At 47.7% G+C, this 24,772-nt stretch overlaps 1 protein-coding gene across 1 annotated transcript in view; it reads left to right on the top strand.

Moving 5' to 3' along the window:
• TMEM132C (transmembrane protein 132C) overlaps positions 1–16,121 on the top strand; it is a 439,254-nt gene extending 423,133 nt beyond the window's left edge. The window contains exons 6-9 of the mRNA XM_033220119.1: positions 1,415–1,620; positions 3,725–3,998; positions 5,136–5,327; positions 13,293–16,121. Of these exons, the coding sequence (XP_033076010.1) occupies positions 1,415–1,620; positions 3,725–3,998; positions 5,136–5,327; positions 13,293–14,498 (1,878 nt within the window). The 3' untranslated portion in view covers positions 14,499–16,121. The remainder of the gene's footprint in view (positions 1–1,414; positions 1,621–3,724; positions 3,999–5,135; positions 5,328–13,292) is intronic.
• The last annotated feature ends 8,651 nt before the right edge of the window (positions 16,122–24,772 follow it).

Below are 24,772 nucleotides of genomic sequence, written 5' to 3'. Positions count from 1 at the left end.
AGTTTAAGAGGTGATATGGACACCTGGGACCAATTTAAATCACATCTGATAAGCTTGGCTATTCAACAGGGGTCATATTGCTTCTCGATAACCCAACTTGGTTTCTATTTTCAGTTTTCAATTCATCAGGATGGCAGAAACAGAATGCCAGTCTAATTTCCAGGGGACTTAACTATTGCCAAGGCCTTGGGGAAGGGCACATCTTGTCTTACAGTCTTCTGTTCGCAGTTCCTAGGGGACTTTTTTTTACCGGTCACAGTCCGCACAGGTTACCTCCCCAATGGCCCTCATTGTTGTCCACGTTGCCCCTTCCTGCCTGCTTGAGAACACAGACATCATTCTGCTGTTTCCTTGCTACACTAGGAATGCCCAGTGGGCTGGTTGATACAGTCATATTTGGATGAATAATCTTGGAACACAAAAGCCAAATACTTGCAAACTTAATTTTTTTTAGTCTGTGTGTTTATTTTTCTTTCTGCTCTGTCTCATCCCTTTCCTGAGACAGCAATCTGCCCGAAAGGGGAAAAGAAAAGGGAGACACATAGGGAAAGGGAACACAGGTTGGTAGTCCCTAATGTGATCGGCCATTCACATAATGAACACTTATTATATGAACAATCCCACGGGGTCATAGAAGACTTGTCCCACGGATCCCTGAGCTGGGGTAGGTCCAGCAAATAGGGATGGGAAGGTGCTTGCAGGCACAGGGACCGGCCTTGCCAAAACCTGGGGACCATGAAGAACCTGCATCAGGTCTGCATGTGCATGGAGGGAAGAGACCTCAGAATTAGTGAGAACCACGCTGGGGAGGAAGGCACTACAGGCCCTTTGCATCCTTGGAGGCTGGATGAGGTGGGTTGTGGGTGCAGCTTACTTTCTGAAAAGTCACACCTGCCCAGGGTGTGAAATCTTCTGGTGCTCACATCAAATCACTCAGCTAACCCAGATTTCAGCTACAGCTGCAGTTCTGTGCAAGTTCAGGTTCACTTTTTTATTGCAATCTCACCTCAATCTGCCTTCTGTTTTCTGTCCCAGGCAGGGAAGCCCTCAACTGGTAGGAGTAAGAGATGGTAGCTAAAAATAGTCCCACCTCTTACTCCTCAGGTGGACAATTCTAGATACTTTTCATGAAGCCTCTGAAAACTGAGCCCATGGTCCCTGTAGCAGCCTCAAAAATGCACCTTCCTATTGGGTTTTCTTCTTTCTCTGTCTTCCTCATCTGCTCCTTCACCCCTGCTCCCTGGAGTCAACTCAAAATTAAACTGAGTGCACCAAATCCTAGTCTCAGGCTCTGCATTAGGAGAAACCTGAATTAAGCATTTGTGCTTTGCAAGATAATAGGAAAAACAAAAAAAGGATGGTCTCCAAGGCCCCATGAACTTCTCCTCCATCCTTTCTCCCTCTGTCTTTGCAGGTGTCTGACCGCTGCGACTACATCTTTGTCAATGGCAAAGAGATCAAAGGAAAGATGGATGCGGTGGTGAACTTCACATACCAGTACCTGAGCGCCCCCCTGCATGTCACCGTGTGGGTGCCCCGGCTGCCCCTGCAGATCGAGGTCTCTGACACGGAGCTCAGCCAGATAAAGGGCTGGAGGGTCCCCATTGTGACCAGTAAGAGGTGAGCCTCGGATGGGGAGATGCCTTAGAGCCATAATAACAACTGTATTTACTGACCTTAACACTAAAGGATCCAATGCTTAGGAGATGCTGGTATCATCTCAGCAATTAAATCTCCCCAAGGCTCCCAGATAACCCAGCCAGGCCCAAAAGCTGCTAAACATCAGGTTTGTGTCAAACCCAGGTTGTCCTCACTCTACACTGGGGCTTATATCAGACTGTCTCTTGAAAGTGGCTCTCCCAAAATGACACGATGGAGTGAATGCATTTTTTTTAGCATCTCGGTTACCAGGCAATTTGAAATTCGGTTTGTTTTCTCCAAAAAAAAGTCAGAGTCCTTCTCTGTGCTTTATGCATATCTATAAGCTTGAAATTTTCCATGCAGATCAAATTATTAGATAAAATTTAATTGCATTTCTAATGGACGCTGGGCTCACTATTTGCTAAAAACCTCTAATTTGTTATCTGAGTTTCTGGACTGTCTGTCTGTCACATGTGAGAGTATGGGGCCTTGTTTTCTCAGCCCTGTGACTCCTGGATTAGCAGACATGAGCTAAGTGAAGGTGTTGCTGAGTTCGCAGCTTCCTGCCTGGAATGCTCCACCCCAGACCACTAGGACTCTTTTCTTTTTTTTTTTTTTTTTTGAGGCGGAGTCTCGCTCTGTTGCCCGGACTGGAGTGCAGTGGCCGGATCTCAGCTCACTGCAAGCTCCGTCTCCCAGGTTTACGCCATTCTCCTGCCTCAGCCTCCCGAGTAGCTGGGACTACAGGCGCCCGCCACCTCGCCCGGCTAGTTTTTGTATTTTTAGTAGAGACGGGGTTTCACCGTGTTAGCCAGGATGGTCTCGATCTCCTGACCTCGTGATCCGCCCGTCTCGGCCTCCCAAAGTGCTGGGATTACAGGCTGAGCCACCGCGCCCGGCCGACTCTTTTCTTGACAGTCCCCCAGGCACCAGGGCCTTTCTTGTAAGGGAGAGCGTCTCAAGAAGAGTAAGTAGGACAGTGAGATGCGGAATCGATCTCTACAAGGAGAAGCTAAAGGCATTTGGCCTGATGGGGGATGACAGCTGTGAATCTCCCCAGTCCTTCAGATTAGTTTGTGGTCATGAGTGGCCAAGACAATGAGTTTGTTCCATATCCCTGAGGGGGAAGAATTGAGACTCCTTGGGCTCCAACCCAATCTCTGCCACTAATTAGCTTTGTGAGCATGGGCAAGCTACCTAACCTCTCTGTGCCTTAGCTTCCTCATCTGGTCATGAGAATAATTATGAGTTTGCCTCATAGTGTTATGAGGTTAAAAAGAGTTCATACATGTGGAAGCATAAAGTGGGACCTGCCACATCTCAAATGTGTAAGACGGCTCTGTCCAGTGGGACTTTCTACAGTGGTGGAATGTTCTAGAACCCCTCTGTCCAACATGGTGGTCACTAGCACAAGTAGCTATGGAGTGCCTGGACTGTAGCCAGTGTGACGGGGAAGTTCAATTTTTTATTTAATTGTATTTATTTAAATTAACATTTAGGGTTCAGTGTGGTAGTTCATAATTGTAATCCCAACACTTTGGGAGACCAAGGTGGGAGAATCACTTGAGGCCATGAGTTCAAGACCAGCCTGGGCAACATAGCAAGACCCCATCTCTACAGAATTTTTTAAAAATTAGCCAAGCATGATGGTGCATGCCTTTAGTCCCAGCTACTCAGGAGGCTGAAGCAGGAGGATCCCTTAACCCCAGGAGTTCAAGGCTGCATTGAACTAGGATGGACCACTGCACTTTAGCCTGGACAACAGAGCAAGACCCTGTCTCTAAAAATGTAATAATAATTAATTAATAAAAATTGAAATAGCCACATGTGGCCAATGCCTACTTATGAGACAGTGCAGGCTTAGTACATATTAGCCCTTGTCTTTTATTTTTCAATAAATGTATTCGAGAAAGAGATGCCCATCGCTTCGTGTTGCCTAGAGATAGGCTTGGTGCCCCTTGCGTGGTCCTGGGGCTCGTGTCTTCAATGTCATCTCCTTGAGGTTGAGGCGGGTCCTGCCTGTCTCAAGAACATCTTAGACTCCTCTCCCTGGATCTGAGAGCTCTTTGTCCCTTCCCACAAGGCCCACTCGTGAGAGCGAGGATGAGGACGAGGAGGAGCGGCGGGGCCGGGGCTGCGCGCTGCAGTACCAGCACGCCACCGTGCGGGTCCTCACCCAGTTTGTGTCCGAGGGCGCCGGCCCATGGGGCCAGCCGAGCTACCTGCTTAGTCCCGACTGGCAGTTCGACATCACTCACCTGGTGGCAGACTTCATGAAGCTGGAGGAACCTCACGTGGCCACCCTCCAGGACAGCCGGGTCCTAGTCGGGCGAGAGGTTGGGATGACGACCATCCAGGTAGGGAGTCTCTGTTTCCCCAGCACTGGGCATGTATGCAGTATTGAGGGAGACTCAATGAGTGGGCAGGTCATTGTGGCCAATTCCTCAACCCCATGATGGCTCCAGATTGTATCATGGGGACACAGGAAGATGAGCCCAGGCCAGATCTTGAGTCCAGCCTCCTTCCAAACAGAATGGAGAAGGTGGCAGCTGCACCCTCTTAGCTCCCCATGTGACCTCATTCTCAATGGCTGCCCCCACCATTCCCATCACCTCCCAGCACCCCCATCTTACCTCTGATTCTCCTTCTGAACACATACTTTTCTAACTTATTCCCCCTATGCCTTCTTAGAAATAGCCATCGTCTTCTCCATGCACCGCTTCTACCAGTGGCTCAGGGAAAAAGCATGGATTCTTCCTCTCATTTCTTCCTTCTTTCAGTCATTCTGTCTTCCTGCCATTTACTTATTCAACAAACTGTCTTTGAAATCCTGCTCCTTCTTTTTCACTGGAGGAAGGGTATAGAATGGTAAAATTTCAGGACAAATGATGGGGCCTGGACAGCCTTTTCCTCAATCCCTCAAGTCCCACCCTACTGAATCCACCATTCTGGAATGTCATTCGGGATCCTTACACGATATGTGGGAATGGTTAGCACATTCCTATCATTTCCCCTGGACATCTCAAGCCCGACATTTGGCTTACAAGATGAGGCAGAAAGCAATGTTTTGACAGAGGATACATTGTGGTGTTGGTGGGAGGAGTGAACTATTTATAATTCACTTTTATAAATTTATAATTCAACGCTTCATGAGTCTGTTCAACAGGATCACCATGTACAGTTAACCAGGTTGTGCATTGTACAAGCATACTTCATCTAAATAGGAGGAGTCATTCCCTTTTAAAGACAGAATGGATTTTAATATCTATTCCGAATTTTCAACAGGGAGAATTAAGGTGTCTTGGGGAAAGGGTAACTTTGATCCTCACAAAGGCATGGGATGGGCCAGCGTATAGAGTGAAGTAGATATGTAACCCCTTTGCCCTGTATTCTGGACCTCAGGCCTGTTGGGATGGAAGAAATATTGCTGGGGAAGGGGCTAACATCTGGAAAAAGGTATGATGGATTTTCCTTGTGTCTTGCCAATCCCACAGGTGTTGTCTCCACTGTCTGACTCCATCCTGGCAGAGAAGACAATAACCGTGCTAGATGACAAAGTGTCGGTGACAGACTTGGCCATCCAGCTCGTGGCTGGGCTGTCTGTCACCCTTTACCCCAACGCAGAAAACAGCAAGGCCATAACAGCTGTGGTCACAGCTGAGGAGCTGCTGCGGACCCCCAAACAGGTAGGGGGCCAAATGCCAGAGGTTCAGAAGGAGCAGGGTCAGTCACTGTGCCTGCTTCAGCAAAGGGGCAGGGTGGAGTGAGAAATGGGGGTAGGTTAACAGAACCACATTCCACACTGGAAGCTACATCATTGCAGACAAAGTGCTCGCTCATCTTACCCACATAGCTTTTGAGCAACACAGACCATTTACCAGCCTCCTCACCAGGTCTCCTGGCTGCTGTTCTTACCCCTGCACTCCCCTCTCTTCTCAAGAGCAAAGTAAGCCTTTAAAACCATAAACCACATCATGCCTTTTACTGGCTTAAAATGCTCCAATGACTTCCCATTGCACTTAGAAAGATACCATATTCCTTTGACATCCCACATGACCCCACACGACGTACCTCCTGGCTCTATCTCTGACTTTATCCTCTGCCGCCCTTGGTCTCTCTCATCCTATTTGAGGCACACACTCCCCTTGCACTTCTTTAGGGGTTTTGCAATTGCTGTTGCTTTTGCCTGGGATACACCACCCTCACCACTGAGCATGGCTCATTCTCATTTTCATACCCAGTTAAGATACCCTCTTCTCATAAATGCCTTCACTCACAGCAAATGGCTCTGAGTCAGTCCCATTTCCTACTACATAAAGCATGTTTCTCCTCCATGGGATATAGGCTTCTACAAGACAAGCCTCCTGTTCATCGCTGTATCCCTGGTGACCATCACAGGGCCAGCACATAGTAGGTGCTCAATAAATGTTGGTTGAGTGACTGAATGACTCTTAGAGCTGGGCTGGAAGACAGGAAATGAGAGAGCAGGGAGAATGACCCACGTAATGCCATCAGGATGGGTTCGTCTGACCTTAACAACCTGCATATGGGTATTTGCCTTGTCTGCAGGACTTTCTGCTTCTGATGTCATCATTGGGACAATACTTATGAGAAGAGTAGAGTTAGGAGCCAGAAGGCCCAGATGGTATTACAGCTGTGTCCCTTACCTCCTGTGTAACCTCAGGCAAGATGCCTCACCCGCGTCTCAATTCTTAACGAGAAAGTAACACCTGTGAAGAGTCCATTTGCAAATTAAATTAGGCTTAACGACGTTGAGTGCTAAAAACAGTGGCTGCCACAAACCAGCCAGTGTTAGCTCTTTTCCTGGGAACAGCTGCTGTTGTTACGATCACGATTTTAGTGAAAGCACACAGGGCCTTGGATGCTCTATCAGAGCAGACAGTCTTGACTCGGAATATTCTGCTTCAAACCCAGTTTCCTCTGGTGACTTTCAGCAAGAGGCAGGCGGTCTGGGGAGGAAGCTCAGATTAAATCCACACCCCACTGTGGACGGAGCAATGCTGGAGGAGCTGTCATGGGGCTGGGACAGGCGACAGGGCCCAGGGGTTAGCAGTAGGGGTTGGGATTCCTTGACATGTACCAACAGGAACAGGATAGTGCTACAAAGCAGAGGCATGATGAGCAGAACAGAGGGCGGCGGTGGTCAAGGGCGCAGGCATGATGACAAAGTCTAGGGGCTTGCATTCTTCTAGCGGGGGATTGGAAAGTTCCAGCCATAGTGCAGGATTTCAGTGCAGTTCAAGGACTGCAAACTCAAATGCCTACAGGGGCTGGGCTGGTGTTGTAAGCAAGCAGTGCAGGCTGTGCAAAATCCCTGTGGCTGCCTTGTCCAGTAGTGGGGTCTATGATGAGCTAGAGTGAAGATGCTCGGTGCTCCGAGACATGCCCGTTATCTGCTGCTATGTAACAGCTGCCACACGCTTAGCAGCTGAAAACAACATGCACTTACTAGCTCACAGTGCAGTGGGTGGGCTCAGCTGGGTTCATGCTCAGAGTATCAGAAGGCTGAAATCACAGTGTTGGTTGCCTAAGTTCTTAGGCTCTAAGGAAGAATCTTCTCCCAGAATTATTTGTGTGGTGGCAGAATCCAGATCTTTGCAGTTGTAGGACTGAGGTTGCCAATTCTTGGCAGGTTATTTGCCGGAATCCTGTCTTAGTTCCTCAAGTCCACCTGCATTCCTTCTCACTCCCCACCCTACCCTCATCGGCTTCAACACTAGCAACAATGCATGGAGTCTTTCTCATGCTTCCAGTCTCTCCACCTGCCCCTTCTGTCACCAGCTAGAGAAATCGCTCAGTTTTTAAGGACTCATGTGATTATCACTGGACTCACCCAGATAATCCAGAAAGACCACTCTATCAACTGTGCCATGTAACAATGTAACATAATCATGACAGCGATCACTCATCCCACACACATGTTCTGGGAATTGGGGCAGAACATCTTTGGTGGGCCATTCTAGGAATTCTGCCTAACGAGGAGAGAGTTGCTAGCTGATTTTGCCCCAGAGTGTCAGCAGGAGGGACCTGGGGTGCATGCAGGTCCTCATCCAGTCCACAGCACTGGCTTCTTCAAGTCTTCTCTTTGGGGGCGGATGGGGCAGGAAATCAGCATGGTGTTTTCTGGTTTACAAAGAGCAGAGGAATGCTTTCACATTTGGGATTAAGAAGAAAAAAGATCAGAGGAAAGTGGCAGAGAGAAAGCTGAAAGCGTGAAGCTATTTGCTGAGAATGGATAATGAATTAGGGTGGACGATTGGCATTGCAACCCCCTTGTCATGGGGCATGGCCAGCCGCTCCCCATCTCCTGTTGCCCATCTGTCTTCATCAGCGGACAGTAATTGGCGCCCCCTAGCACTGACTCGGGGGATTTGTGGACATAGTTCACCTGATTTGCAGACACGACTGTTGAAAGGATAGAGCTCTAAATCATTTCTGGGCATGTGTTATTTTAAGTCATTCAGAAGTTCTCATCTTTGGGGAAATGTGTTGGCTTCTCCTGATGAAACGCCACATTCCAGCCTCTCTGTCATGAGCGAGTGGAAGAAGTTAGTCTCAGTCATGCAGCAGGGCTGATGGAGATGGATCTTGGCAAACCAGCCGTGTTCTGAGGCTTTCATTCCGATTGTCTGCCGTTCGGGGGCTTGTTTTATGTTAACTTCTTTCCCCATCTAGTTTGTGAAGAAAAATTAAGTCAAGATGAAACGTCAGCCACAATGAACTTGCACACTGTTCAGTCTTTTATCTCAGCCCTTAGAGTGTAGACGGCTGGCACCTTGTTCGTGATATGTTCAACTTTGAAATCGAAAATCTGAAAGGTTTTTACACCTACAAATAGAGGGTAGTAGCCTGCATGTTCCCCTGTGCCTTGTTTGCTCTAAAGAAAGTAGGATAGAAAAATGAAAGGAGAAATCACTTGGTATTTGTGCATGAAGTGGAGGCATTAGAAGCACTTGTCAGATTGTGTGATTCATCAGCTGATATGGACAGAGACAAGGGTGAGCGCCAGCATCCCTGAGCCGTCTCTTCTGTCTTAGTTTTGGTCTTCTCAGAAGCTGAGCCTGAGACAAGGATTCAGGTGCAAGTAGTTTATTCAGGTGGTGAAGACGACATCAGTAGAGAAGTCGGGGGTGATGGAAGGAAGAAAAATGCAACGAGTAGACTGTGCTACCAACTCAGCCACCACGAAGGGCAGTCGGAGCTCCTGTCTGCTGGATGACTGTACGCCAGTCTGGAAAGGCCAGAAGAGTCACTGCACTTGAGGGGCAAGGGATCTGGGATAAAGATCACAACTTCTGTGAATCCTTCATTGGGGGCTGCCCACAGTGGTTATTAACTCCTTGGCACACCTTGCTGTAGGCACAACCACATGGATTCCAGAAGCCAGAGAGTGACCTTGGGCAAAAAAATAAGTTTAAAAAAAAAAAGCAAAGTTGAACATTGAAAGTTGAGCTAGGAGGAGCTGAATGGGCAGCCACCCAAAGAGAGCTCCACACCCTCCTAAAACTGCCTGCACAGGTTCACCCGTCAGAGCCAGCTGGTGTTGGCCAGGGCTTACGATCACAAGTGATACGACCCAACCCAACTCATCCTGCCTTCACACACAGCAGAATGCATCAGTGCATGTCCAGGTATTTGGATCTTCAGCTACAGCTAGATGCAGATGCTCAAACGATGTCATGAGAATTCTTTTTTTAATCACTAGCATTCTTCCTCCGTCCTGCGGGATGTAAAGTCATCATTGCTGTGAACACTGGCTGCTGCCAAGCTACTCCAATGTTTCCTTCTGGAATTCCTACCAAACAAGCGTTGGCCATTCTCATTCTCTCCTTTATTTCTTTTCACCTGCCCATTCACAGTTTTATTTCTTGATATGCCTGTGGTTCTATCTGGGGTGACGTAGGGGGCTTTGTCTCCCACTGCAGTAATTCTCTCCTCGAACGTCTCATCTGCTGTTCGAACCACCCATTGAGTCACTCATTTCAGTGACTGTATTTTTCATTTCTATTAATTCTACATGTCCCTTTGCACCCCTTCCTTCCTGCTCTGTTTTCATTCGCTTTCTTTTTTTTTTTTTTTTTTTTTTAGACAGAGTCTCACTCTGTAACCCAGGCTGGAGTGCAGTGGTGCAGTCTTGGCTCACTGCAACCTCCACCAACTGGGTTCAAGCAGTTATTCTGCCTCAGCCTCCAAGTAGCTGGGACTACAGGCACCTGCCACCACATTGGGCTAATTTTTGTATTTTTTTGTAGGGATGGGGTTTCCCATGTTGGCCAGGCTGGTCTTGAACTCCTGACCTCAGGTGATCTGCCTGCCTCACCTCCTAAAGTGCTGGGATTACAGGTGTGAGCCACTGCACGCAGACCCCATTTGCTTTTATTGGGATGATTTCAACTCCTTTTATTGGGATGATTTCATTTGCTTTTATTGGGGTGATTTCAACTCTGTTAAAAATTTAAAATTTTTAAATTTCTTTTTACTTTTATTTCATAGACTATGTTTGTTCATTTGTTTTATGTTATGTTTTATTTCACAGACTATTGTTTTTTGTTGGTTTCCTTTATGTTATAGCCTTTGGAGTCTTCTGTGATCTCACGTATCAGTCTGCTCACCTTCCTGTGTAAATGTTTAATGCACCCTTCTCATAGTGCAGCCTTCCCACCTACAGATTGTAACCTTTCTTTCTTTGTATCATGAGCACCTCTTCAGCCCTGGTTGCTCGGCTTTGTTTTGTTCTGAAGGAGGTTGTATTTGCATTTGCACAGGTCCAACTTCAAGTGACTTTCTTTTCTCCCAATTCCCATACCACAGAGGTAGTTATCACATCCAAGTGTGGGCTTTTGATGTTGAGTGGCAACATCTCCATCCCGTGCTCAGAGCACACACAAGCTTTGCTGCTGTATCTCTGGCTCAGCAGGTAGGATTTTCCCATAACCCGCCCGTGGAGAGGGTGCTGCTGCCTCCCCGGGCTGCAATGACAGTGTCCGGGATGGATGGGGACAAAGGTCCAGGAAGGCCACGAGGTCAGACCTGGTTTGCTGTGAAAAAGGCAGGGAGGAAAGGAGGCAGCTACGTGACCTTTTCAGCAGAGAGTGAGTCGCTGTGGTCTTTGTGGGCTGATAAAATGGGCTCCGGCAGTGGCTGTTCTGGGGGTCCCTAGCACAGTGGCCAAGAGCTCAGCTCTGAAGCCACACCAGTTCCAGCCCTGATCCTGCCTCTTCCTGACGAAATGACTGGACATATTTCTTTTTTTATTTTTTTAGCTTTTATTTTCAGTTCAGGGGTACTTGTGCAGGTTTGTCACATAGCTACACTTGTGTCATGGGGGTTAGTTGTACAGATTATTTCATGACCCAGGTATTAGGCCTAGAACCCATTAGTTATTATTCTTGATCCTCTCCCTGGTCCCACCCTCCACCCTCCAATAGGCCCAGTGTGTGCTGTTCCCTTCTATCTGTCCATGTATTCTCATCATTTAGCGCTCACTTATAAGTGAGAACATGCAGTGTTTGGTTTGCTGTTTCTGTGTCAGTTTGCTAAGGATAATGGCCTCTAGCTCCATCTGTGTCCCTGCAAAGGATGGGATCTTGTTCTTTTTATGGCTACATAGTATTCCACAGTGTATGTATACCACATTTTCTTTATCCCGTTTATCACTAATGGGCTGGAGTGTTTTTCCTAGATGAGTGGAGAAGGCTGAAATATGCAATTCGAATCACAAAGTAGAAAGCCTGTATCCACTGGGTACTTGCTGTGGATCAGGTGCCATTTAGGTTGACTTTGTGTCTTTGCTATTGTGACTCTATGTCTTTGCTATTGTGAATAGTGCTGCGATGAACATATGTGTGCATGTGAGCACAGTTCTTAAGCTCTCTTTGGGCAGGAAGCATAGCCCATCCTACTTCGTGAAAGAGGAGAAAATGCATTCTGTAATAACTACAAACAACACCTGACCCACAGCAAGTGCCCAGGGGATATGGGCTGTCTGTTTTGTGATTAGGATTGCACTTTTCACCCTCCTCTATTCATACAGGAAAAACTATTCCCCAGCTACACCCAGGCTCTGTCCTAGGTGCTGAAGATTGGGCCGCCACTAAGCATCTCTGTCCTTAGGGAGTTCCCGCTCTTGGAAGCAGAATGGAAGTACCCTTGGCTAAGTCAAGAACAAGGCCCTCTGTGGGGTTATGTTTGCTGTGGGCACCCAAAGGGGAGAGGATGTCATTATGGCCCTGGGGAGGAGGCGAGAGAGCAGGAAGCCTTGTGCTCACGAGAATCTGCCGGTCACATGGGCATGGGTGTGAGTGGCATTTCTAGGTCACTAGCTCTCCACTTTCTTTGGAATATTATTCAGCCATAAAAAAGAATGAAATATTGCCATTTACAGCCACGTGGATGAGCCTGGAAGACGTTATTTTGAGTAAAAGAAGCCAGGCACATAAAGTCAAATGTTTTCGACCAGTCCCCACAATGGGAAATAATTTTTACATAGCTGTGGGGCCGTTGACAGAAGTATAGTGAGTGTGCGAAATAAACTCAGCACCTTCACACTGGCCCTTAGCTTCCTCTTTCCCTCTGGTGGGAATTCCCACAAAAGCTACCCATGCAGAACAAAGGCAGCACAATTGAACTGGGCCCACCAGCCAATGCCATGCGCTGCACCCCACACATCACTGCTGCCCAGCTACAGCCAAGCAAAGCATCTGCAGTGGCACAACAGGGTCAACCTTAAAGGGCAAAATGCTCTTGTTCTCTTGTTTCTCAGGCAAAGCTTAATTCACTGGGGGCAGTGCAGGGAGAAGAGGGGAGGTTCCTTTCTAATGTCATTGGTTCTGACAGTGTTACCCGCCCATCAGCCTTTGTCATCAGGCTGGATACAGACAACAGCTGTATCCATTCATCATACTCAGGCCACTGATCACAGAATGTGTGATAAAATGACCAGGGCCTGCCCTGGAAGCCAGTCATTGTCTGTGAAGATGCACCGGCTGCCGGGCGCGGTGGCTCAAGCCTGTAATCCCAGCACTTTGGGAGGCCGAGACGGGCGGATCACGAGGTCAGGAGATTGAGACCCTCCTGGCTAACACGGTGAAACCCCGTCTCTACTAAAAATACAAAAACTAGCCGGGTGAGGTGGCGGGCGCCTGTGGTCCCAGCTACTCGGGAGGCTGAGGCAGGAGAATGGCGTCAACCCGGGAGGCGGAGCTTGCAGTGAGCTGAGATCTGGCCACTGCACTCCAGTCCGGGCGGCAGAGCGAGACTCCGTCTCAAAAAAAAAAAAAAAAAAAAAAAAAAAAAAAAGAAGATGCACCAGCTAACTGATTCCAGCAATAACTGTGTGGATAAAGCCACCTGGAGCCTCATCTCAGTTAGGGATTTTTGTTTTGCCGTTTGTTTGTTCCTGGTAAGGATTATGAGGGCGCTGTTAGTCATGCCCCAATTTGTTCTCATTTAAATTAAGGTGATTTATCTGCCCCTGATAGAAAACCTGTATGATTTCTCCCCAGATGCATGAGCTGCTGGGTCTGGAATGGGGGTCCTGCTCCCTGTTTCCCTGGGTGTCCTCCTAGGAGGGGGTTTCTAAGGGAAGAGGCATCCCCCAGGTGGTCTTCTAACTGCCTGTGTCCCCGCAGGAGGCTGTATTCAGCACATGGCTGCAGTTCAGCGATGGCTCGGTGACGCCCCTGGACATCTACGACACCAAGGACTTCTCCCTGACAGCCACCTCCCAGGACGAGGCTGTCGTGTCCGTCCCCCAGGCCCGCTCTCCCAGGTGGCCCGTTGTGGTGGCCGAAGGGGAAGGCCAGGGCCCACTGGTCCGAGTGGACATGACGATCACCGAGGCCTGCCAGAAATCCAAACGCAAGAGCGTCCTGGCCGTGGGTGTCGGCAACGTCAGGGTCAAGTTCGGACAGAACGATGCTGACTCCAGTCCTGGCAGGGACTATGAGGAAGATGAGATCAAGAACCATGCCAGTGACCGCCGGCAGAAGGGTCAGCACCATGAGCGCACAGGCCACGATGGGCACTTCTATGGCAGCTCTCCCGTGGAGCGTGAGGAAGGGGCTCTCCGGAGAGCCACCACCACGGCCAGGTCCCTGCTGGACAACAAAGTGGTGAAGAACAGCCGTGCAGACGGGGGCAGGCTGGCAGGAGAGGGGCAGCTACAGAACATCCCCATCGACTTCACCAACTTCCCAGCCCACGTGGACCTCCCCAAGGCCGGGAGTGGGCTGGAGGAAAATGACCTGGTGCAGACCCCGCGGGGCCTGAGTGACCTGGAGATAGGGATGTACGCCCTCCTGGGGGTGTTCTGCCTGGCCATCCTCGTCTTCCTGATCAACTGCGCCACCTTTGCCCTGAAGTACAGGCACAAGCAAGTGCCCCTGGAAGGTCAGGCCTCCATGACCCATTCTCACGACTGGGTGTGGCTCGGCAATGAGGCCGAGTTCCGGGAGAGCATGGGGGACGCGCCGCCGCCCCAGGACGAGCACACCACCATCATAGACCGCGGACCAGGGGCCTGCGAGGAGAGCAACCACCTCCTGCTCAATGGCGGCTCCCACAAGCACGTGCAGAGCCAGATTCACAGGTCAGCCGACTCGGGGGTGCGGCAGGGCAGAGAACAGAAGCAGGACACCCTGCACTCGCCCACCTCCAAGAGGAAGAAGGTGAAATTCACCACCTTTACCACCATCCCCCCGGACGACAGCTGCCCCACGGTGAACTCCATCGTCAGTAGCAACGATGAGGACATCAAATGGGTGTGCCAAGACATGGCTGTGGGCGCCCCCAAGGAACTTAGAAACTATCTGGAGAAACTCAAAGATAAGGCTTAGGCCCCTCTAGCCAGAGGGCCCTGCCCAGATGCCTTCCTTGTACTGGAAACTGGCCCCAAGTGGGGCAGAAGGCGTTGTCAGTGGGGTTAAGAAGGGATGGTCCCGGGGTCCATGCTAGACCAGTTGGAAAGTTTTGAAGTCAGGAAAAGACATTTTTGTATCAAGGGATTTTTAGCAGTCAATGATGGTGGATTTTCAGAGGTCAGGGGGATAAAGTCTGGAGCATGGGGAGTGCAGATCAAGTTATTGAACTGCACAGGCAAAATTAGGAAGGTTATTTTATGAGTCAAAACATACTACAGACAAGCTACCAAAAATTATTTGTTAAAAAATTCAAAAAGACAAATAAAAAGAGAAATAATCATCTGTTTATATTTCTAATAAAGAAGCAAAATATAAAAATAGGGCCTGCTAGGAGACATTTTCCATTTTAATTCACTATTCACTTTTCCAAGGACAGCCTTCAACTGTCACCACACAACTGGGGAGGAGACATTTCTTAACAGGGGATGCCTCTTGGGATAAAACTAAGGAGTTTTAAATCTTTGCTTGATCATCTTTTCTTTTCTTTTCCACTTTTTCCTTTTTTTTTCTTTCTGTGCCCTAGACTTCCATTGCATTTACATTTAATGTTTATTTCTGAGAATCAAGCAGTATATTTTTCCTAAATGAAACATAAATTATATTCCTATTCATTAGATGGGTTCCTAGAAACAATGTCAATTAATCCATTGTTTAAGTAGTAACTTGAATGTTTTTCTGTATCCCTTCGGCTTTGTTGATAGTGGCTGGTTTTGTACAATTGGAGGGAGCTCTCAAAGCCTTCTGGGGGAGGAGAGGAACTGTCCTTAATCCATCACCACTGCCATAGGGCAAAGCCAGCAGGTGTGGTCTTGTGAGGGGCTATATGGATGGGATGTGGCAGGAGAACAGAGCCCTGCCTGGACCACCTGACCCCTCGGGACTCCACCCCTGTCATCGTGTTGGTGTTCCTGTATAGGAGAAAGTTGGGTTAAATAAAAAAAAGAGGCCACTCCCAGGCATCATCAGAGCCAACCTGGTGGGCTGGGTCTATCACAAGACATCCCTGATGCTGAACACGAACAAAGATAAAAACTGTTTGGGGGGTTTTTAAGTTGTTTTTCTTACTTTGTTGGGTGGGGTATACCAGCATAAACTCTAAAGATAAAATCTATGTTAGATTGTCAATCAACTGTGTTTTTGAACAGCATAATTGTGTAGCAGCACATTGCAAAAAATGCATTCATCCAAAGCGACACGTATGTGGCAACGAAGACCACGCCAGTGAAACAAGCCCCTTCGTGATCACCCGACTCCGGTTCTCCGTGTGCACCACTGGCTGCGGCTGCGGGAGGAAGATGCCTGGCAGTCCTCATGCTCTCCGCAGGGGGGCGCTCACCAAGATTCCAGGGGTGTTTATTGTGTTTATTTTTTTAATTACTAAACTCAGTAGCTAAGAAAGGGTCCTTGAAGCCTCCTAACCTGGGTTGGACCTTTGAAAAATATATTTGTAGCACATATTATAGATGGAAAGAAGAAGATATTTATTTATACCTGTGATGCCAATTGTCATTAAAAGGCTTTTCATGGCTTGACAAGTCAGTGTATTGTGGGGTGTGTTTTATTTCACTTAATTGACATTTCCCACCCCAAAATATACAACTCCAGAAGAATTCAACTCTTAGGCTAGAGGGAAACCAAGGTATTTGCCAAATCTTTTTTGAAAAAAAAACTTTTTCCCTCTTGGTTTCTTGACTGATCCACAGTGATTCCTAATAAGAAGGACTTTCATTCACAGACCCACTGTCATCCACACCAGTACCCAAAATCAATGAGCAGGAGGGTGTTTATTCATAGACCCACCGTCATCCACACCAGCGCTCAAAGTCAGAGAGCAGGAGGGCGTTCATTCATAGACCCACCATCATCCACACCCGCGCTCAAAGTCAGAGAGCAGGAGGGCGTTCATTCATAGACCCACCATCATCCACACCAGCGCTCAAAGTCAGAGAGCAGGAGGGCGTTCATTCATAGACCCACTGTCATCCATACCAGCATTCAGAGTCAGTGAGCAGAAGGGTATTCATTCATAGATCCACCATCATCCACACCAGTGCTCAAAGTTACCAAGCAGGAGGGCGTTCATTCATAGATCCACCATCATCCACACCAGTGCTCAAAGTTAGCAAGCAGGAGGGTGTTTATTCATAGACCCACCATCATCCACATGAGTGCTCAAAGTCAGAGAGCAGGAGGGCGTTCATTCATAGACCCACTGTCATCTATACCAGCACTCAGAGTCAGTGAGCAGAAGTGTGTTCATTTATAGATCCACCATCATCCACACCAGTGCTCAAAGTCAGCAAGCAGGAGGACTTTCATTCATAAACCCACTACCATCCACACCAGTATCCAAAATCAGTGAGCAGGAAAGCTTGATGACACGCAGATGGCCGGGCCCTGTCGCCAGAGGTTCTGATTTAATAGGACTAAGACAGGGCTCCTGAATTTACCTTTTTCATGACTTCCAGGGCTATGCCAGATGTCAACACTGCCAGTCCGAGCCCCAACTTTGCAAACTACCAATGTCCTTAACAGAAGAAGGGAAACCCTGGGAGCAGGTGAGAAACAGTGTGAAATCTCTCCTCGGGGGAAAAGGTTTACTTTTGCCTTGACTGTTTGGCATTTGTTGTTATTGTTGTTTGTTTGACATTCGGGTGAGATTGTTATTATTGATTGGTTGGGAAAAGAAAATTTTTTGGTAGAAGCTATTTTTTTTAAATAATAACTTTATTGAGATATCATCCACATACCATAAAACTGATCCACTTAAAGCGTACAACTTAATGTTTTTTTTGTTTGTTTGTTTGTTTTTTGAGACAGAGTTTCGCTCTTGTTGCCCAGGCTGGAGTGCAATGGCATGATCTCAGCTCACTGCAACCTCTGCCTCTCGGGTTCAAGCGATTCTCTTGCCTCAGCCTCCCGAGTGGCTGGGATTACAGGCATATGACACCACGCCTGGCTAGTTTTGTATTTTTAGTAGAGACAGGGCTTCTCCATGTTGGTTGGTCTGGTCTCGAACTCCTGACCTCAGGAGATCCGCCCACCTCAGCCTCCCAAAGTGCTGGGATTACAGGCATGAGCCACCGCACCCAGCCAACTTAATGTTTTTTAGTATATTCACCGAGTTGTGCATCCACCATCACATCAGTCTCAGAATATTTTCATCATCTCCAAAAGGAAAACCCATACACTTTAGCTATCACATCCTCACTCCACATTCTCCTCAGCCCTAAGTCACAACCACCCTATTTTCTGTCTGCATGGATTTGCCTAGAGGGCCTGGCATTTATATCGTTATGGGAAATCATCCTAAAAATTCTCCACATAGGATTAGAATCCCCATGACATCATCAAGTAACAATTTTTCTCCTTGTGAGAAGCAAATGAAAGGAACATATTGTGAATTTTCCTAATCAAAGCTGCAGGAGACCTCGGCCTCCTCAGCACATGGTTGCAGGTTCGCAGTGAGAGAGGACAGAGGCTTCAAGACCTTTCCTTTACACACCACATCCACTCCTGTGTCTGAGTACCTGCCCAGCTAGCTCTGTAATTCTTGAAAAGACCTGTGCTCCAAACAAGGGACAGGAGGATTGTGGTTGAAGGTGATGCTGGATGCTTAGTTTCTCCCCTGAGTTAAACTATAAGATGATCACAGTCTGCTGGGTGTGGTGGTTCATACCTGTAGCCCCAGCATTTTGGGGGGTTGAGGTGGGAGGATCTCTTGAGCCCAGGAGTTCAAGGTCAGCCTGAGCAACATAGCAAGACCCTGTCTCTACAAAAAAATTAAAAATTAACCGGGCATGATGTGCACACCTGTAGTCCCAGCTACTCAGGAGGCTGAGGCAGGAAGATCTCTTGAGCCTAGGAGGTCTAGGCTGCAGGAGGCTAAGATCTCATCACTACACTCCAGCCTGGGTGCAGACTGGGTGACAAACTGAGATGCCGACTCTAAAAAGACAAGGTCACAGCCATCTCCATCCCCATCCTGCATGAACCTGTGGCAAGGCAACTGCTGGCCTTGGGCAGCTCCCTCAGTGGTCCGCTCGGGTCAATGGAGCTACCCCAGTTCTGAGGCCCTGAGACAATGAGGCTGAATAATTCCCCCCCTCAAGCAGGATGCTCAAGGAAAACCTGCCATTTTGGTTGGTAGACAAATAAAAGTCTATGTTCCAGTGACCAGGTGGTTCCATTTCTTCTGGGTCTATCCTCATTTAAACCTGGAAGACCCATATTCCAAGAATCCTCCCAGGGAACACCTAGATGATTGGTAACTCCGACCTCTATAAGTGATACCCACTATCATTAAACACTTTCTGTTAGTGAGTTCAGTCACTTGGGGGCCTCGTAGTGTTCAAAATTTATCTTTCATTGCAATCTTAGTGCTAAATATGACCTTACCACGTGAGGGCACACAGTCATCTTGTTAGACCCTAAAACAAATTGGATCAGTCATCAAAGATTTCCAACATGCCTTCCCCACTGAGCACCAGCCCTGCAGCCACCTGCCAAGCCCACTTCCCCTTGGTGTGTGAACATGTGATCCCCTGGATGGGTCTGTGGGCACATAACCTCTAATTCGTTCCCAGGATGTGTGTCAACCCATTTTGCAAATAAGGTCAAATGTTAAACAGGTGTGCGCCACTTCACAAAAGCCACTGCCTTTTCACTAAAGTATGAGACCAGAGAAACAGACACAATTGCAAGCCTGGAATTCTTCCTTCATGTGCACATGATGAAATAGAAGGCTACTATTTCATTTAGCCTTACTCAGGCTGGTTCAATTACTTACTCAGCACACACTCATGGAACATCGGCTGCATGCCTGACCTGGCACACGATGCCAAGATGGAATAATGACAGAGACCTCAAGGTGCTCACAGTCAGAGGGCAGAGGCAGAGAAGGGGGGCAGCTATGGTACAGAATGATTTGACACCACGATGGGCAGGAGCTCCACTCTGCTATTCTTCTGCTCCCACCCCATTGTCGACAGAAGTTGCCTGTATACCCCAGCCTATCTTCTTGTGGTCTTTCAGAAACTTGAAGGTCTGATGAAAGAAACTCTTCTCTCTCAATGTCAATGGAGAGTTGCACTTCCCTATTAATGTTAGTAGCCACAGCAACAATAATAAGAGACTCCATTTAATAAGCACTTAGTCCATGCCAGGAACGATGTTAAACATCTTTTAGTTATTTACTTACAACTCCTGCTGAGGTAGGTGCTTTACCCGCCTGTTATAGATGAAGAAACAGGTGCAGAGCCTCCTTCCCAGGGCCACAGCTAGCAGGGTTGAAAGTAAAAGAATGATGGTAAAATGTACAATGTTAACACTAATAAAAGGCTAACATAGCTATACTAATGTCAGAAAAAGAGCACCTTACAGCAAGAAGCATTACTAGAGATGAAGAGACACTTGACAATCATAATAAAAATTATTCAAAAGGAAGCTAGAACAGCCCTAATTATGTATGAACATTATAACATAGCTGCAAAATATCTACACAGAAGATTGAAAACTACAAAACACTATTGAAAGAAACTGAAGAAGACCTAAATAAAAGGGGAAATACCCACGCTCATCTAGAACCATAAGATAATAAATGTGTGTTGTCTGAAGCCACTCATTTGGTGGTTGTTTGTTCCAGCAGCGGTGGGAATCTAACACAGTATCTTTGGGATGAACCATATGGGGGCCCAGCACGCGTCTCTCCAGAGTACAACTCAGGCACTTGGTAGCCACAGTGGCAAGAGCCTCCTTGGCAAGAGGCAAACTATCCTGCTAGGCCGGGGGACAGCCCCCATTTCTACCTCTTTGTGGGTTCTGTTACTGAGCATACCAGAGCAGCTGAGGAAAAGGGCTGGCTGGCTTCTAATGCATAGGTCATCCTGTCCACTTGTTGAGTGCCTCTTCTGTAGTCTGGTGTTAATGTGCAATAGATGAACCTCACGCTCTGTGCCTGCTCCCACAGGTTCAGCCGTATGCCCCTGTACAGACTTCTTTGTCCCCAGGCTTTTCATCTTCCTCCTTAAGGGGGCCTAACCAACGAGCCAGACCACCTGCTACTGCCTGGGAGTGCACCTATATCCTCACCTGAAGCCACTTCTCTCTCCACATGACATGGATAGAAGGCACATGTCCAGAGCTCTGTCTATTAAAAGGAATTTCACTCAATGCTCTTCCAGCTCCTCTTGGGACAGCAGTGTAGACTGTGGCCTGTATCAGTTTACTAAGCAGACCCATCTTTCAGCCAGGCTTGAGGTTTTCCTCTATCATCTGGCCTTTCGGAATCCCTCGCGAGGCCATCTGTGACAGCGGAGACAGAGGCATCGTGGAAACACCGGAGACTGACTCCAAGCCTGGGCTGTTCCTCAGGATGGAGTGTCTGTGCTCTGTGGACTGGCTCAGGCTTCATTCCAGAGAGGCCACTTCTGTCATACAGCAGACCTTACAGTGGATCCTCAGTGGATCGCTTCTGGAATCCATGAGAGTTGCAGCCTTATGACCTTCAGGGTCTGGTGACTCCCAGCTCTGGATGGGCAGCTCCGGTTGCGCAGCCAGATGCTGTATTAGCTTCCCGGGGCTGCCACAATCAACTACCTCTCACTTGGTGGCTTAAAACAACAGGGTTTACTCTCTCACCATTCTGGAGGACAGGAGTCCGAAATAAAGGTGTGGGCAGGGCCTGCTCCCTCTGAAGGCTCGAGGGGAGGAGCCTTCCTCACCTCCTCCAGCTTCTGGTGGCTCCTGGTGTCCTGTGGTTTGTGGGCACATCGCTCCAGTGTCTGTGTCTGTCTCAGCAGTTCCTTCTCTCTATGGGTATCTTCTCCTTTCCTGCATCCCATGAGGATGCTCACTGGATTTAACACCCACCCAATCTAAGACTATCTCATCTCAAGATCCTTTCCTTAAAGACATTGGCAAAGACTCTTAAACCAAATAAGATCACATTCTGTGGATGTGTCCTTCATGAGGGAAGGACCATTCAACCCACTATAGATGCTCACTCTCACCACTGCTTACAGCTCCTATTTCAATAATGGGATCTATTTCTCTGTTAGAGACAGGTGGCTGTGCTCCAGAACCCTGGGCTCTCCACTGGGCTTCTTGTTTTGGAGATTTACAGAAACCACACAGGGCACCTAGTCTAACAGCAATACCTCTACGGCCATGGGCTCTGCCAGCTTAAATAGCCCAAGTGACAAGGCCATTGATCTGCAGCCTGGACTTGATGAAGACTTTTTTTTGCTCTGAGTCCCACTAAAAGCTGGCAACCTGATGAGTCTCTCGATATGTGGCCAAGAAAGCATGGTCAAGAAAGATAGGCTGCCTCTGAAACCAGAGGAGACATGTCAAGCAGTGTGCCTCTTTCTTGGTGTTGGGAGGTACAAGGAGCAACTTGTACTGTATCTTAAAGGGAAAGTCTCAACAGCGTAGACACGCCCCAGACCACTCAGCATTTTACCAACATGGCAGGCCTCGAACATTCTGCAGAGTTCATCTCACACCCTCTGGGGCATGTATCCCAGGTCATTCAAAGTCCTTGCCACTTCCTGCTCATCAGACCCAATCAACGTAGTCTATGAATGCACTTGGTCGGTGTGATGCTCTCCAGAATGTCCAGACCACCCAGCTTTCCCTAGATTACTCTGTGACAGAGGGAAAAGAATTGAGACAGTCATTCTTGTCCATCCCTTAGGCCTGAAAAAGAGCCCTCTGATGCTCCAGATGCCACTCAAAACTGGCAACCTTCTATCACCCAATTAATGATAGAAACAGCATTGCCAAAGGTGGGATGTGCTGCCTTTGCCTACCTGGTCCTGCCCAGGGCCACATGCATCCTCCTGGGTTGAGAGCTGTCCTGAGACAATGTGAGTTTCCAGGCTCTTTTTGGCCTCTACAGAGGTAGGCAAAGTGGGATTCCAGCGCCCAAGAACGGTCCTGCAGCTACCAGCTAGTGGGAAGGAAATCCAGCAGAAGCCAGGCAGACGGGGGAAGGAATTCACAAAAGGCATTCACCAAAAGGCATGGCATGGAGAGATCTGAATGTGGGCAGAGCGTCAACTTTATTCATTACAAATACAAACCAAACATTCACACTGGATGCTGTAAAAGTTTCAACTGTGGCCGGGCATGGTGGCTCACACCTATAATCCCAGCACTTTGGGAGGCCGAAGCAGATGGATCACCTGAGGTTGGGAGTTCGAGACCAGCCTGGCCAACATGGTGAAATCCCATCTCTACTAAAAATACAAAAATTAGCTGGGTGTGGTGGTGCATACTTGTAGTCCCAGCTACTAGGGAGGCTAAGGCATGAGAATCACTTGAACCCAGGAGGCAGAAGTTGCAGTGAGCCAAGATTGTACCACTGCACTCCAGCCTGGGCAACAGAGCAAAACTCTGTTTCAAAAAGAAAAAAAAAAAAGTTTCAGCTAAGGCAAATGTTAAGGGAAGGAAGATAGTGCTAGGACAAGTTCTAAGGAGGGCACCTGAGGTGGTCAGAGAGGTCGGCAAAGACCACGCAGAGGAAATGTGGCTTGACTGGAGGCTTAGGATGCATCAGAAATGCTAGGAATCTAAATGAAATACCAGACAGAGAAAAGTACAGGTGCAAAGACTCAGAACAGAAAGGTGAGAGCTTGCCAAGAACTGGGCATTGAAAAACAAAAGCGAAAGCAAAAACACAACGTTATTGGAGAGATAGTTTCCCAGGGACAATGAAAAGTCACTGTTTCCCCTGTTCTCAGCTGTGGAGGTCACAGTTCTATTGGGAACAGGGGCCAAATGCCCATGTAATACCTTGGCTTTTTTACGGGCGTTTGTTCTAAGTTCTTTATAGTGGTTCAAAGGATTCAAACATTTGACTGTCACACTAGGGTGTTAGGATGGTCTCTGCAAATAAAAATTTGTATCTGGAGAAGCTAAATTGGGTGGGTTTCCTGAGTGTTTGCCTGATCAAAAAGGTTTACTAACTGCTTCTAAATAATAAACAAATAAGCAAAAACAAAAACCCGTGGGCTTTGATGGTCGAGTCCTATTTTCGGAGTTCTTTGAGGTGGAGGTGCGTATTTGAAAATGTGGATCAAGAGAGTTTACAAAGTAGAACTAAGAAGAAGAGGAAAGTCAGGTTTTTCTGTTACCATTTTTCTTTCAGGGAAGACATTAGATTACGTTTCAAAGAATGAGGCGAATTATGACATTTTTTCAATTTATCCTCTACCAACCAAATGTTCTGTCCAAAAAGCCTTTATCTTTCTATCAAAGAGGGCATTTGGGTGGAAAGAAATCACCAGACTGTGAAATTTTATAGATGTTTTAAAAATTCAGGTTAAGTTAGGGGTCAAGATTTACATTTGCTGTGATTTGCACTGTCCTCTGAATGAGGCGTATGATTGGAAGACTCAGGCCATTTAGAATTTTGAGGACACACTCTCTAGACAGCTGCTGCTTCAGAGTATTTCTGTAGCCATGGAAAGAGAAATCAATTCCATTAAAGGTGACAGTGCGGACTTAGACTGGATGTGGATGATACAAACTGCAGTGAAGACACAGCAGATCCAATGTATTCATCCATTCACTCAACAAATACTCACAGAGTGTGGGTTATGAATGAGGCACTAGTCTAAGTGGTGGGAATATGGCAGTAGACAAGAGAGCTGGAGTCCCTATCCATACGGAACTTGTACTCTTGAAGGGGAAAATCAGTTAAAAGCAAACATTAAATAAATCAATGATGATATAAGACAGTGAAAAAATTGCACTATAAAGAATATAAACAGAGTGGTGTGGTAAACAATAACCAGGCACCATGCATGGAAAAGGTACTACTAACGTGGGGTGGTCAGGAGATGACATATAAGCTGAGAATTTATGAATAAACAGTTGTGCCTGGGGATTAGGATCCCAGACAAAGCAAATAGTAGGTGCAAAGGCCTCGAAGCAAGAGCGAGCTCACCGTGTTGGAGAACTAGAAAAATGCCAGTGTGGCTGGAAGGCAGTGAGTGTGGGAGAAAATCATAAAGGGTGAGACTGTGAACCTGGGTGGCATGGCAGTGAGAGCAGGTAGAGGGAAAGCCACTGAGGGCTCACAAGCAGGGGAGGGATAGTCTCAGAATCCCATTTAAAAGATGAGTAGAGCCGCTAGGTGGAGGGTGTGTTGAGGTGTGTTCCATTAGGAGGGCTATTTGCAGTTG

The sequence above is a fragment of the Trachypithecus francoisi genome, unplaced genomic scaffold (assembly GCF_009764315.1).
Source record: "Trachypithecus francoisi isolate TF-2019V2 unplaced genomic scaffold, Tfra_2.0 Lachesis_group11, whole genome shotgun sequence".
NCBI classification, from domain to species: Eukaryota; Metazoa; Chordata; class Mammalia; order Primates; family Cercopithecidae; genus Trachypithecus; species Trachypithecus francoisi.
Note: the sequence above shows the minus strand (reverse complement) of the source record. Positions and strands in the feature narration are given on the sequence as shown.